The sequence below is a fragment of the Rhincodon typus genome, chromosome 22 (assembly GCF_021869965.1).
Source record: "Rhincodon typus isolate 14 chromosome 22, sRhiTyp1.1, whole genome shotgun sequence".
NCBI classification, from domain to species: Eukaryota; Metazoa; Chordata; class Chondrichthyes; order Orectolobiformes; family Rhincodontidae; genus Rhincodon; species Rhincodon typus.
This window is the reverse complement of record NC_063353.1, coordinates 30,402,706-30,418,339: the sequence shown is the minus strand read 5'-3', so window position 1 is coordinate 30,418,339 and position 15,634 is coordinate 30,402,706. Positions and strand designations below refer to the sequence as shown.

General features: G+C 38.1%; 1 protein-coding gene across 1 annotated transcript in view; it reads right to left on the bottom strand.

Annotated features, from left to right (window-relative positions):
- rint1 (RAD50 interactor 1) overlaps nt 1–15,284 on the bottom strand; it is a 39,335-nt gene extending 24,051 nt beyond the window's left edge. Inside the window, exons 1-5 of the mRNA XM_048609966.1 lie at nt 15,243–15,284; nt 13,101–13,342; nt 7,451–7,624; nt 5,546–5,695; nt 1,895–2,051 (exon numbers count right to left, since the gene is read on the bottom strand). Coding sequence (XP_048465923.1) covers nt 1,895–2,051; nt 5,546–5,695; nt 7,451–7,624; nt 13,101–13,342; nt 15,243–15,284 — 765 coding nt within the window. The remainder of the gene's footprint in view (nt 1–1,894; nt 2,052–5,545; nt 5,696–7,450; nt 7,625–13,100; nt 13,343–15,242) is intronic.
- Nucleotides 15,285–15,634: the final 350 nt, after the last annotated feature.

Here is a 15,634-nt window from a genome sequence, read left to right as displayed (position 1 = left end):
TTTTAATCTGGAAGGATAGAGAGTCATGCAACAATGCAGTAGAACAGTCTTGAGAAAATCACTGTTGAATGAACTTCAATTAAAGCATTCCACCCTTGACAAAACAAACTGATTTGTTAAAAATATATATATTTGCACAGATACATATACAAGGATTGCTTCAGTGAAAGTAGAATTATTCAAATGAAATGATGGATATGTCAGATATCATTATAGAAATTACTGCAAGAGGCACTTGTAGCACAGTGAGTCTTCTCTATCTCTGAGCCAGGTTCAAGTTCTACCGCCCAAGAGGTGTGTTATAACACCTCTGAACAGGCTATTTAGGAAATGTGTAAAAATATCTGCAAGGCTATCACTGCTCACTATTATGGAGCAAATTGATCAGAAACCTCTGGCATCCGGACAAGAGCATTTAAATGTGGGAAATCTGAAATCCGTGTCCGATCTGCCCTGCTTTTCCACAAATTTTGCTAAACCAGTGTCATTTCAAAAAGACTAAGCATTAAAATAGATAAGGGCTTGAAGTTACTGTCATTACCAATATTTACCTATCTAAATGGTAAGGCTTGTGCATTTAGGGGCAAGTGGATATTTCAAATGGCAATGTAAGTCTGACTGCCAAAAATCTCTTTGGTCTACACAATTGAAACGTAGAAATGTAGAATTTCACACCTTTAACATAAATTTTTGGGTTTCTCTCATCTTTACATATGTTTTTTTTTACCTCTGTTTTGCTTTCTGTTCATTATTTTACCTTGAATTAATTAACGTTTTCTGATTAGGCTGCATTCCCCAGTGAGGACTCTTCAATCTGACCAGTTCAATTGGCATGTTGTACCTTGCTCACACAATTCACAGATATCATGCAGACAGCACCCCACTGTAAAGGGTCTCTAACTATCATAAACTGCCACTCAAAGAGTCTGTAAGAAGGAACAGCAAATGCCATTTCTTCACCAGTGGCTGCAAAACCTAAACCATTATCTCTTTGGAGCAAACACATAGGGTTTTATTTCATACAATCACATCTGAGTTAATACATGAAATAAAAATACAGTTGAAGTTGAAACTGTTCCTGATTAAATCTTTGAATATTTCATTAGAAACCATCAAGTAAAACATATTGGATACAGGAGAGAGATCTGGGTGTCCCTGTACATGAATCACAAAAGATTAGCATGAAGGTAAAGCAAATAATTAGGAAGACAAATGGAATGCTAGCTTTATTGCAAAGGTTTTGGAGCATAGAAGTATACAATTATTGCTACAACTATACAGGACTTTGAAGAGATTCCGCCCGGGGTACTACACACAGTTTTAATCTTCTTACTTGAGGAGGAATATACTTGCATTAAAAGCAGTTCAGAGAAGATTCACTAGGTTGATTTCTGGGCTGAAGGGGTTGTCTCACAAGTAAAGTTTGAGCAGATTGGGCCTATGTTCATGGGAAGTTAGAAGAATAAGATATGATTGAAGTGTAAGGTTCTGAAGGGTCTTGATAGGGTACATGTTGATAGGATGTTTTTCCCTTGTAGGAGAATCTATAATAGTTTCAGGATAAAGAGTCTCTCATTTTCAACTTCTGACAGCAGTGGAGACTGGGTCATTGAATATATTCAAGGCCGAGTTCAATAGATTTTTGATTGTCAAGAGAGTCGAGGATTATAGGGGGCATTTAGGGAAGTGTGGTTATAGCCAGAATCAGATCAGCCATGATCTTATTGAATACTGGAGTAGGCTCGATGGGCCACAATGTACTACTCCTTCTCCAATTTCTTATGATCTTATTGTAAATTTGAATTAGACTTTGCTAAGTGGAGAAAAGTTCGTTACATCATTCTAACAAAGTACTACCATAATCTTAAATACAAGTTTCAAAATAATGTCAAACCTTGTTTATCAAATTGGTTTGTCTGTTCCCAGAAAAGTGGTATTTAAATCTCTTCTGCAGTGGTAGTAGCATGAGCTGTATGGGAATTGCAATAGGTGAGGAAGGAGGAATTTCATACTTCTCTGGTAGCTGTTTTCGTTTAGTTACCAGTTCATCTCTGCATTAGTAAGTTAAGTGTAAATTAGAGCTATGTCTCAAAGAACAAATACTCCTCTCAATTTTATATGGAATGCATCAAGTACTCCCAAAAATTGTAATTTTACTACGTTTTAACAGGAAACAGTTACATTTAGTTTTAAACAAGGTTTCTACTTGTGCAAAGATTTTATCAAACAATAATAACTGGCAATAAATTCAAGAGACAAATAGGAAGAGTTATTGGAGAAAAAACATTTCTGACCTTGGAAACCATATGTTTCAAACTGAAAAATGCAGCTAAGAAACCAAAAGCCCTCAAGCAACAGACTATCAAATGACAGGTTTATGGTCAGCAAGGAATTTGATGCACACTATGTTAACTATTTATTACCAACAAAACCAACCTGACCTCTTTATCAAATATTTATCACCATCTCCTGGTCCAAAGAAGTTACTACATTAGGAATGTGATACCTGGAGCAGGCACAAAGTAAAATCAAACAAGCTAAATGGCCTGGATTTTCCACTGGCTAGACAGTCATTATGCCAATAAATATAGGAGTTGAGCATGGGGATCCTGTGGAATCCCACTGTAGTATGCTTCTCAAAGGAATTGCCTGAGAAATTTAATTTTCCATTAGGCAATTCTTCTATGCTTGGAACCCTGCAAAAGTCTCCTTAAATTGGAGACTTCATGTGATTCCAATGAAAAGAATTAAAACAGTTACTTAGGAAATATTAGACTACTCCTGAGTAACTAACAAACAAAGCCCGTACCTCAAGCATCTCCCACATCTTCTCATTTTCTGGAATTCAATCCCAACCCACCCCTCCAACCTGGACCTGTCCTGGCACCCACCCTCTCAACCTCCTGCCAAACCGGACCACGCATTCCCACCCCTCCAAAGAACCGACTCACCACCCCACCCCTAACTGGACCTGACCCTCCTACCTTCACATCACAAACTCCATTTCCTGCCCCTTCCACCCATAGGATCCGAACCTTTCAAACTCAACACACGCCCTCCTTGGCCTCTGCCAGATCTGATCTCACACCCAATCTACCTTGCTACCATGCACACTGACACCCTACTCACATGGATCCTGCCCCTTGGCATTAATTTCACCTGGCACCCTACCCCTACTCATCTGGCATCCGACCCTTAGCATACCACTACCTCAACAGCTACACACTACTTACTTTGTATCCTACATGGCTTGTATAAAATTGTCTTCCAGCTCACTACCTACCTGACATTCTACCCTTTAAACCTAGCACTCTACCCCAACTCAGCTGGTATCCTATCTGTGGCATCCTCCCCAACTGGCACATTATTGACCGGGCATCCTATTCCTCTAACCATCTGGCATCCTCAAATCACAATTAAATAATGTAATTATAAGTTTGACAGCAGCTGTCAAACTGGCTCTCAGGATCTTTACATTTCAGATCACGGAAGCTGGCTGCTGTGGAATGAGGATGTGGTTTACCTTCCTCTGATTGTTCTGTACTCCGAAAGAACTGCCAGAATGGAAGTGCAGCTCCGCATTTCTGATCATACAACTCAATGACATAAAAGCAAAGTACTGAGAGTGCTCAAGATCTTAAATGAAAATAAATTGCTGGAGAAACTCAGTAGATCTGGCATCACCTGTGTAGAGAGAAAAAGGTAATGTTTCAAATCCAATCTGGCTATTTTTCAAAAGTTTTGAAGAAGAGTCATATTGGACTGAAATGTTAATTCTGTTGGTCTCTGTATAGATGCTGCTAGACCTGCCAAATTTCTCCAAAAATTTCCACTTTACAACTCACTGGAAGCTGACATTGACATCCCTAAACCAAATAGAGTCATAGAGCTGTACAGCATGGAAACAGACCCTTTGGTCCAACTTGTCCATGCTGACCAGATATCTTAATCTAGTTCAATTTGCCAGCATTTGGCCCATATCCCTCTATACCCTTCCTATTCACATACTCATTCAGATGCCTTTTAAATTTTGTAATTGTACCAGCCTCCATCACTTCCTCTGGCAGCTCATCCCATACACGCACCACTCTGTGCACGAAAACGTTGCCCCTTAGGTCCCTTTTAAATCTTTCCCCTCTCATCTTAAACCTATGCTCTCTAGTTTTGGACTCCCCTACCCTGGGGGAAAACCCTCCACCCTACCTCATGATTTTATAAACCTCTGTAAGGTCATTCCTCAGCCTCCGATGCTCCAGGTAAAATAGCCCCAACCCAATCAGCCTCGCTCTACAGCTCAAACCCTCCAACCCTGGCAAAGGGAGGCGATGGCCTAGTGGTATTATCGCTGGACTGTTAATCCATAGACCCAGATAACATTCTGGGGACCTGGGTTCAAATCCCGCCATGGCAGATGGTGGAATTTGAATTCAATAAATATCTAGAATTAAGAATCTACTGATGACCATGAATCCATTGTCAATTGTTGGAAAAACCCATCTAGTTCACTAATGTCCTTTAGGGAAGGAAACTGCCGTCCTTACCTGGTCTAGCCTACATGTGACTGCAGACCCACAGCCATGTGGCTGACTCTTAACTGCCCTTTGGGCAATTAGGGATGGGCAATAAATGCTGCCTGGCCAGCGATGCCCTCAGCTCATGAATGAATAAAGAAAACAAAACATCCTTGTAAATCTTTTCTGAATCCTTACAAGTTTGACAACGTCCTTCCTATGGCGGGAGACCAGAATTGAATGGATTGAAAGGATTCCAAAAGTGGCCTAACCAATGTCCTGTACAACTGCAACATGACCTCTCAACTCCTATATTCAATGCACTGGCCAATAAAGGCAAGCATACCAAACGTCACCTTCACTATCCTGTCTACCTGCAACTCTACTTACAAGGAACTATGAACCTGCACTTCAAGGTCTCTTTGTTCAGCAACACTCACCAGGACCTTACCATTAAGTGTATAAGTCCTGCCCTGATTTGACTTTCCAAAATGCAACATCTCACATTTATCTCCATTAAACTCCATCTGCCACTTCTCAGCATATTGACCCATCTGATCAAGATCCCACTGTACTCTGAGATAACCTTCATCGCTACATCACCAATTTCGGTGTAACCTGCAAATTTACTAACCACACCTCCTTTGTATAACTGACAAAATGCAGTGGAACCAGCACCAATCTGTGTGGCACACGGCTGGTCATAGGCCTCAGTCTGAAAAGCAACCCTCCACCATCACCCAGTTCTGTATCTAACTGGCCAATCTCCCTATTTTCCATGCGATCTAACCTGGCTAACCAGTTTACCATGCAGAACCGTGTTGAATGCCTTACTGAAGTCGAAATAGATCACATCCACCACTCTGCCATCATCAATCCTCTTCATTACTTCTTCAAAAAAGGAAACTATAGAACTAAAACCAGATGTCTTCAAGTTGACAAAGCTTGACGAATTTTCTAGTAATTTTTATCCTAAGATAAATCCACAAACTACAAGTGATATTATTTTACTGATGCCAAATGAGAAAGGATACGATGTCTGTAATTTCAGAAGCTGAATAAAAAGTATTTCCAGATTATTGTTGAGTTCTGTTGAGTTTGCAGCTGATGCCAATGCAGGAATCTGGGACTGTGGAGGTCCAATCAAAGGCCAATGCAGTTGCTTTAAGACTTCTTCAAAATCACTGCAGAAATAAAAATTTAATGATAATTTTTAGAAATGTGGTCTACACGCTTGTAAATTACATATACTGACAGAACTTCAAAAGCTTTCAAGTTAGGAAGAGGGGAGGGGTATCTGACAGGCCTTCTACTTCCGACTGTTATCCACCAATTGTACGTGGAAGTATATATGCTATATCAAAATAGGAACCGGTATAACAATTATTCCTTTCCCTACCACGCCCCTCCAAAACTTTATGTCAACTGAAGTGACTAGCTTATTGCGATACCTGTGATACTATTCTGAAGTAACAATCATGTCTTTGGACTGGAAGAACACCAATAAGAAGGTAGAGAAACAAATAATACTTCGTAGCTGTATAACACTTTAACTCGTGTATATTCTATCCATTTCCTTGCACTTTAATCCAGATTTTATTTGATCATATTATTTACCCTTTCAACCTCAAGTTGTTTCCTGTTCCTATATTCTCTTCCAAGTTTTTTAATCTTCATAGGGCAGCACTTTCTTGGTCTCTCAAGAAATCAATAGCTGTCTCATTTCTCAGTCTTCCTTGCTTTCCTGGCATGCACAGACCCACCAAATGTTTCAACTCATCACAACTGTCCTCAACTGCTCTACGTTACTGGTCTCTTTTTCACAGTTTTTAATTTGTATTCTATTCGGTTATAATATTCACTATTTCTTCATGTTAAGACAGTGTGTTTGTGCTTCCAATATCATTAGAAGTGCTCTGAGTTGATTATTATCCTACAGCTGACAAAGCACTTTCTGTGACTGCAGGAAGTCTGATTAAATTCTACCTGCTACAGAGTCATTGCAATCCTGCCTCACACTGCAGAAGTCAAGTTATAAACAAAAAGAAAGATTATCTAAAGACTATAAGACATGCTTTGGAAGATGCAAGCCATAACGTATAAGCAGAGATGAATGGTGAAAACATAGATGATAACAAGATACAGTCTGTGGACCATAACAACAGGAGCATTTATGCATAAAAAGTTAGAAAATCACAAAATTTACATTTATAAAGCATAATTTACAACTTTTCTAAATGACAGCGTGTACCAGATCATGTTAAGTACTTTTTGAAGTTGAGCTACTGTTTTAATTAGTTATTACTGTAGTGTACATAAATGCAACAGTAAAATTGCACATGGCAAGTGTCCACATACGATGCTCAGATAAATAATTGTTGAGCTATTGGCTGAGGGCTGAAAGCCGAACAAAATTCCAAGGGAACTCTCGTGACTTTTTCAAATAGAGTAACTACATCTCAGATGGTGGACAAGTCATATCCAAAAGATTGAGGGAATATTTTTCATTTTTCTAGGATAGGATACTTTATATTCTATTTGGAAAATATTGTTTTTGGCACTTTTTAAGATGCTTTCATATTCTTGCCTGGAGAGAAAAATGGGTAGGTTACCTCCCTAGGTTCTTCCGATTGTCATTCATAATTAACCGTTCAGAAGATTACAATACAGGCCAGGCATCGGGTCATTCTTTTATAAAATGAGGAATCGCCTGAAAAATGTAACATGATACGTGGGCAATAACAATTCCCTATTGTTGGAAGACAATTTTATACAAGTCAACATTAGAAAGAGAAAAAGCACGATCGATAATTGCATTCTACTTTGGAATTTCATTTTTCTCAACTTTTATTCTATTACACATAAAGCTCTGACACTGATTACATTCAAACTCTTTCTTTCTGGCATCTGATACTGTGGATTTATTAAAAAATACTTACTTAGTTAGTCTGTCCTTGAGAATTTTGTGCCAGAATTTGACAGTGGATCTTATGAAGTTGAGCAGATGCGTACAAGATGATTCTTTAAGCTTTATGTCTAGTTTTGCCATGGAAACCAGTGTGTTGGCAGCATCTGATACACTATTTGTCATGAGGTGCTGCTGAATGCAATCACTAGGAAAATAACACATTATAAATATTGCATCAGTACATCTTAAACACAAGAAGTGAGGATACATCTAAAAGATTTGGTGACCAGACCTATGTTGTCACCAATATTGCAGTAAAGATGACAGTGGCATCACCAGCAATAAGTGTGATTCCTTTCCAGGCTAGGGCCACTCTATGTTTTGAAAAGAGCAGATCAAGTAGCTAAAAATAACAGATAGCTATTCAGGTTATAGGACTTCTGTTCAAATCAGGCAAGCTATGGATAACTCATGTCTTTCCCCCACCCCACCTCTTCTTTAAAATGATTTTTTTTATTGTCTGGATATTTGGATTCCAAGGTGAAGAAAAGATGCAAGCTTTAAGTTTGATTTGTATTTATGCTGTATATTATGCTAAGATCTTTTTAGATCTCTGAGAAGGGTTTGGAAATTTGTTGACATGTATTTAAATGAGGCTTCTGAAACCCTTAAGTGAATAGTTCTTAGATGCAAAAGTACAAGACAGGAAAAAAATTGGGCTGTTGCCTAGCAATAAGATGTAGCCTATAACAGGAAGACGGAGACAGGACAAGGTATTTTACAAAGGCAGAACTATCCAGGAAGTCGAGTGACTGTGTAGGCTCCTTTCAGACACAGAAGCAAGACAGTCCAAGAGAAAATTCCTGTAATAGTAATAGTAGCAGTGTGGTGGCTTAAAGTCAGTAGACAGAAGCTCCAGAAACAGAATGCTAAGATAGAGGAACTTAAGGAATCCAAGTCAAGAAATAAGAGTTAGCCATTTGTTTAAAGGTCACAGAAAGAGACATTAATTAAAGAAATAACATGAAGTGAATGTGCAAGTTTGCTAAAAAGAAAACATTTACTGCTATGCCCACTGATCAAGGAACTTTAAAGTAAAAACAGGTTATCTTTCAATGAGATCTCTGTATTTATAAAAGTTGTTAGGGATAAAAGAGTTGAAACTTTATTTCTGATATTTGTAGTACTATCATTTCAAACAATTCTTGTACTGTATTATATTGCATAAAATAGTTTCTTATTTTCCCATTTGTATGTAATAAACTTTGATTTCTTTTTTAAAAAGTTATGAATACATTCAGTCACTGACCTAATTTGGAAACAAATTGCAAAAATAAAACTTATGGTCTAACAAGCCAGATCTCACATTGGAAATAGACTTGTCCTTTATTATCATCAGCTGGAATCGCAAATTATAATGCATTTTACAGAAGGATCTAAAAATACTTTGTACATAAACAAATATCGTAAAATTGATACAGCAAACAGAAGCACTATTTTAAACACAAGAACAACTTTATAGGTAGAAATAATATGAATAACCACTTAATGCATATTTTATGGTGTTGGCAGTAGGGGGAATATCGGCCAATAACATACTTCAAAAATTCTCTTAAACTGGATGGAGCTTTGCGGTCCATCTGTCAGATTTTACAAACATCGGACCGCCAAAACATTTTGAAGCGAATTGACTAATTTTGATGTGCAGTCGCTGAAACAGAGCAGTCAATTTATGCTCAATAAACTCTCTGAAAAAGCAACTGCATAGTGATCAGATCATCTGTGTTTGTGATACTGTTTGAAGCTTAAATATTAAACAGGAAGTTGGGGAATAATTCCCTGTCCCTCTTTGAAATTGTTTTTCTTAATGCGTTAATGGAATGCAGTCGTCACTCACAAGGTTAGCATTTAATGCTGTGAAATGCCCTGGAGAAGGTGGTGGTGAGCTGTCTTCTTGGACCTTGTAGTTCTTGCACCTATATTTCTGTACAAGTGAGTTCCAGGATTTTGATTCGGTGACAGTTAATGAACAGTGATATTGTTCCGAGTAAGGATGATGAGTGGTTTAGAGGGGAACTTGCAGATGGTGGTGCTTCCATGCATCTGCTGCCCTTTTCCTTATGGGTGGTAGAAGATGATCTTGAAGGAGACTTTGTAAATTACTGAAATGCATCTTGTAGGTGAGAACATACTGCTGTCATTAGTGCCATCGGAATAGGAAGATAGGGACTTACTTTGGAGTCTCATGCAAAATCTGGCACCGCCTACAGCGCATCATCTCCTCAGCAAAAGCCTTGTCTTTTGTGCTTAAGTCCTGGATTGGGACTTGAATCCGGATCCTTTTAACTCAGAGGTGAGCATACCATTAATTAGTTCAGATTGGAAGGAGGCTGCAATGTTAATTATACCGTTTATTTGCACAGGACACTAATCTCACCGTTTTGTCAAGTGAATATTAACGATCCAATGACATTATAACAGCATACTAATGTCCTGGTGTGTTTGTTATGTACATATTAATATTCTAGAGTTTGGACTTTGAATGAATGGAATGTAACGTACATGCCACAAAATACCAGGCAATGACCATCTCCAACAGGAGACAATCAAACCAGTGACCTTTTACATTCAATGTTATCAACACCAAAATCCCCACTATTAAAATCCTGAGGGTTACCATTGGCCAGAAACTGAACTGAACTAGCCACATAATTACAGTGGTTATAAAAGCGGTCAGACGCTAAGAATACTGTTGTGAGAAACTCACCTCCTGACACCATAAATCCTGTCCATCATCATCTTTAAGGCACAAGTCAGGAAATACTTGCTTGGATGAATGCTGCTCCAACAACACTCAAGAATCTTGACACAATGCAGGACAAAGCAGTCCATTTGACTGGCATCACATCCACAAATGTTCAGTCATTTCACCACCGATGCTCAGCAACAACAGTGTGTACTATCTACAAGATGCCCTACCACAACCACTTCCATTAAGGACAAGGGCAGCAGATACATGGGGACATCACCATCAGCACGTTCCCCTCTAAGTCATTCACTGTCCTGACTTGGAATATATTACCATTCCTTCAGTGTCTGTGGGTCAAAATTCTGCAAATCCCTCCCTAATGGCATTCTGGCTCCATTCACAGGACATGGACTGTAGTGGTTCAAAAAAGCAGCTCACCATCACCTGCTAAAGAGCAACTTGGGACAGGCAATAAATGCTGACCCAGCCTGCAACATCCAAGTTTCATAAGTGAATAAAAAAATGGGGTTTTGGTCTGTGAATCTGGGGGTTCTAACGTTTAACTTGTCAGCATTGCCGAAGCCATGGGTTTTTTTTTTAGAAAAAACAGTATGAGTGCTAATGGAATTTGTTTGCATTGAGAAAGTTTTACAAGTGGACAGAGTAAACAATTAGTATGTTTTCAGTTAGGAACTGATTTTGTTTTGCTTATGGAAACACCCACAGCTTAGAAAAATCTAGATTTTCATTTCACAGAAGTTCTAGTTGATGTTAGATGTAAGGATGCAGTTCTCCTGGAGCAAGAAGTTAGTTCAGCAAAATTTGAAATAGGTTACTTAACTCTAACGATTTAACTTGAAAGTTCTGGACCACAAGTGTTTGGTTAGAACCCTGAAGTGGTTATTCAAATCTGAGATAGTCAAAGCTCAAGTCCATGAAAACTCAAGGAAGAGCCAATCTGTGTTTGGAAATGTTTCAAATTATGTTATATGTAAGTAGCTTGGTTTATTCTATTTTATCTCATTTCCTCTTGTGTAATAACTTCTGTTTGATTGATTAAACCAGATCTGCAGCATTGCAAGTTTGTGTTTCAATGAGAGACCAACTCATTAAAACAAACAAAAAAGAAATCAATCAATCCAGATTTCAATCTGGGATCTGACTTGTCCAGTAATAACATCATCTGGGACCATAATACTGGTCAAACTTCCTAGATTAACCAACACGGTCAACAGCTGAGCCAAGCTTATACCAGTCGACAAGAAATGTAATAGTTTGTCTAAAAAGTGCTAGTGCCAAGATCTACAGCATGCAGCACCTAAAACACAAGTGGAACAGTACAAATCTGTGAGAAATACAGAAATGCAATTAGTATTTAAAACTCATAATGGTAGTCTCAACAGTGGACTGAAGTTTACAGAACACCTGCAGAAACATAAAATAGGGTGCCAGGCCCAATGCTGGCTCACCTTGCCATAGCTTTATGACTGGTGGGGTGGACTTTTACCAACCTGAGGGACTCATTTTGCTGATGCTCAAATTTAACAGGTAGCAGGAGAGTCTGGCACTCAATGTTGGCCAGTGAAAAGGGGGCTACATCCTCTCTGACTCTCTAGTGTCAAATGCAGCCAATCCCTCGCCCACACAATTTTCTCCCCCATACCGCCATTCCTTGCTGTGGCCTGCCAGCCTTAGCCAGGTGAAATCCCAGACTCATCTGGCTGTCTAGGTCTGTTGTTGAATGCCTCTCTCCTTGGCTTATGGTGACACTGCTGTTACTGCAGAGCTGTGGGTCTCTGACTGGCCGGGAACTCAATGAGATAGCATAATCTTCTGAAGGTGGGCGGAATTCTCATCTCATAACAATTAAAGGCTTGTCAACCAAAAATAGCATAATCTCCTGAAGATGAGCAGGCTTGTCAACCAAAAAATAAAAACAGGGTCAGGCTGATTTATGCTATGATGTGGGAGCCCATCCTTACCACATGACACAGCCTAGTTTTTGGACATGTATACTTTAATTATCTGGTGAGAGCATCAAACAAAATAAACACCCATGTTAATAAAATATTTTCAGACAATGACATCATCTTGAATTCTTTATCATATATGCTGTAAAGGACAACTTTATTTTGAAATTTAGTCTGCAGCCAAACAAATCTTTTTGCTCAATTTGAACTCTTGAAATAATCAGCATCGGCAAGCACCAACCAATTTCTTACAATCTTCTCAATTCTGCCACTTTTTTTTTGGGAGGGGTGGTGGAAGTGGTTGCAAAGCAATGGGGATATCAATTAAATGCAGGTTGAAAATTCATATTTAAACTTGATCTTCTAAATTTTTCTGACTACTTTACATTATGCTAAGTACTACACAACAAGTAAAAATGAGGAATTATATTAGGCCTGGATTCTTCTTCACTTTCAACTGAATAATATGCAATTTTGCAGCTGCTGTAACCTGGTTGCGCCATAGATAATTTCTAATTGTGAGATTTGAAGACAGTAAGATTTTACAGACTTCAAGTTTAATTTTACGGAGTTAATTATTCAAAAGTACCAATAAAGAAACAGATTCATGCAGATCAACTTCTGTGAACTGCAACTGGAGAATGAAAATATAGCTTTACAAACTGATCAAGCAAGGGCAAAGTTTAAGATAATTTCCTGGAAAATGTGACTGGTATGTGGAACTGGATTAAGTTTTGTAGTTAATGATTTCTAAATACCTAGAAATGATATTGACATAGCCACATTTTTGTCAACCTGAAAGGACAGACAACTTGGTAGTGGCTACTGGCAGAATCAAGTGACCAAAGATCTACACAAGTATAATTCTTGAAATCTCCTTTTAATGTATACCAACAGATGGACGAAACATTCTCATCCTGTTACTATAAATCATCTGTAATTGCAGAAACTGGTATATTTACCTTAACTCTTCTATTTGTGAAATCCATTTCAAGTACCAAAGGTGTCGTTCAATCTCCTCAATCTGACCAATCAATACCTTCAGTTCTTCCATCCAGGGCTGGGCTGTTAGTAGATGATTGCTAATCAAGTGAGCTAAGGCTGAGTTTTTCTCAAGTAAGATATTGAGTAATCTTTTGGAGTTTTCAGCCTTCTTGTATGCATTTTCAATTTTTTTTGGTACTTCTGATGAGACAGTAAGAACCTACAGTAATTTTAAACAAATGTTTAGAGGTTACATTTGTAATAATAGAATTTGTAACATTGTGTTTACTTCAAATGTGTGTGATCACCAATTCTTTTAATTTTAAGCTGAAAACAGAGATGGAAATTTCTCAGATTCCTAATACTCATAGACAAATTCCAACAGAGATGTTTTTCCAGTCTGGGACAAAACTATAGACCATAAAAGAGATAACACCTTAAATACCTGTTATACCAGTCTATCGTTTTAAGTTATGTTAATTGAACATTTTTCTTTCAAATCTTCAAAATTTGATGTTTCAGACTCTTATCTGTTTTTGGCTCTCGGTTCACAACAACGTAAAAAAAATGTTCTGTCTAGGAGGACTAACACCCAAGAGCTCTACACTACTTTAGAAATAAATTTTAGATAACAAACAGATGCACAACATGGCTTCTACTCCCTCTAGTGAAAGGAACCCCAGAAGGATGATGAGAGTGGTGCACAAAGGACATATGGTTCCCCATAAGGATTCAAAAAGGTAGGAACAGTCACTCCAGTCTGTTTTTGTTTGCTCAAGTGGCAAATTTCAGGATATCCCCGCCAAATCATATCAAATATTTTTCAGCTAAAGATACTGCAGTTAAATTCAAAAGATAGAAAGTGTGCTTTCATTACAACTGTATAGCACATAAGGAAACTTTGATTACCAAAAAAGAGCAGAGTTTTATGAAAGAAAATGGGAAATGTTGACAATCAAAGGAACTGGGAGTTTTGTTTTTAGTCATCTTGTGCAGATATGACATACTTCTGGAGCAAGTGGAACTTGAATCCAGACCTCTGGCCTAAAGGTAGGAATGCTACCACTGTGCCACAACAGCACCAACTGGACTGGCATACATATCTGTAAACCGATATACAGCAAGCAATTAAGAAGCAAACAGGATGTTAATCTGTATTAAAAAGGATCTGGAGTATCAGAATAAACAAGCTATTACATTGAAAGGGTCTCGATGAGACTGCATCCAGAGTACAGTTTTGATCTTTATGCCCAATAAAGGATATACTTGCTTAAAGTAAGTGCAACAATGGGTTCTGCAGTCTGAACGTATGATGAGGATAGATTGAATAGAGTGGGCCTATATATCCTAGAGTTTTGAAGAATAGGAGGTGATCAAATTGTAACAAAAATTGCCCAATGGGCTTAACAAGATGTTGTGAGGATACTTCCCTTCGCTAAGGAGCTTGAAGGTTTAAGGTTCACCATCTGAGAATAAGGGAATATCCATTTAGGATTGAGATGTAGAGAAGGTTTTCATTCAAAGCACTATGAACAATGTTACCCCTCAGCTGCTCGATGTGCACAAGTTGGCCACTTTAAGTTACTACGTGTGTGGCAGTGTAAAATAATTTTAAAGGACCTCGCATCCAAAATGAATGTTCCACACTTTCCAAATGTAATCAAGATACTTTGATGTGAATCTTTGAGTCATGTATGCTTGATTGTTGATCATATCCAAGTTAGAGATCTATTGTTCGATATTGAGAGAATCAAAGGACGCGGGATAGGGTGGGAAAACAAAGTTGAGGTAGAAGTTCTTGACATGCCACATTCTCACTACATGTCAGGGCAGGCTCAAAAAAGCTGAATGGCACGTTACTGTTTCCATTTCTTATGCTTATGGATTTAAACATTAAAGGTTTTCTTTTCAACCATTCCATTGTATAAAAATTGAAACTACGCAATGAAAATGCTGCTAGCAATCATGCTGTCACCAACAATTAAAACACATAATGTACCAAACCACAATTGACCTTTATTAGCCTCTAATTCATTAGGAATTTATTAGTGAAATAGCAACTCACTAATTTCAAATTCTGCCATATCAAGTTTAACATCAAATTAAATATATCTGATTACCTGTGGCTTTTCAACAAAAAATGACAAATGAGAATGATGCATTGTTGTAAACAGTCACTTGGTTCACTTAGTATCAAAGTGTCTCTACTCTAGTTCAGCATGGTCCAATAGGATTTTGATATTTATCAAACCTGTGGTCATCAGGTAACCACATTTGCCATTTGATACAAAATATGTGGAAAATTAAACAAACAGATGCACAATCTATTTTCGATATGAGATTTTAAACCTTCAGCAATCAAGGCCAATACGCTTAGAGCCAGAAGAACAGCTTCAAAAGGGTTTTGTAATCCACAGACCAAGTCTGCTGCATTTACTGTAAAATGATGGTGACAGTCTGCTAAGTAAAGAGTCAGAGATAGTAGGAACTGCAGATGCTGGAGAATCCGAGA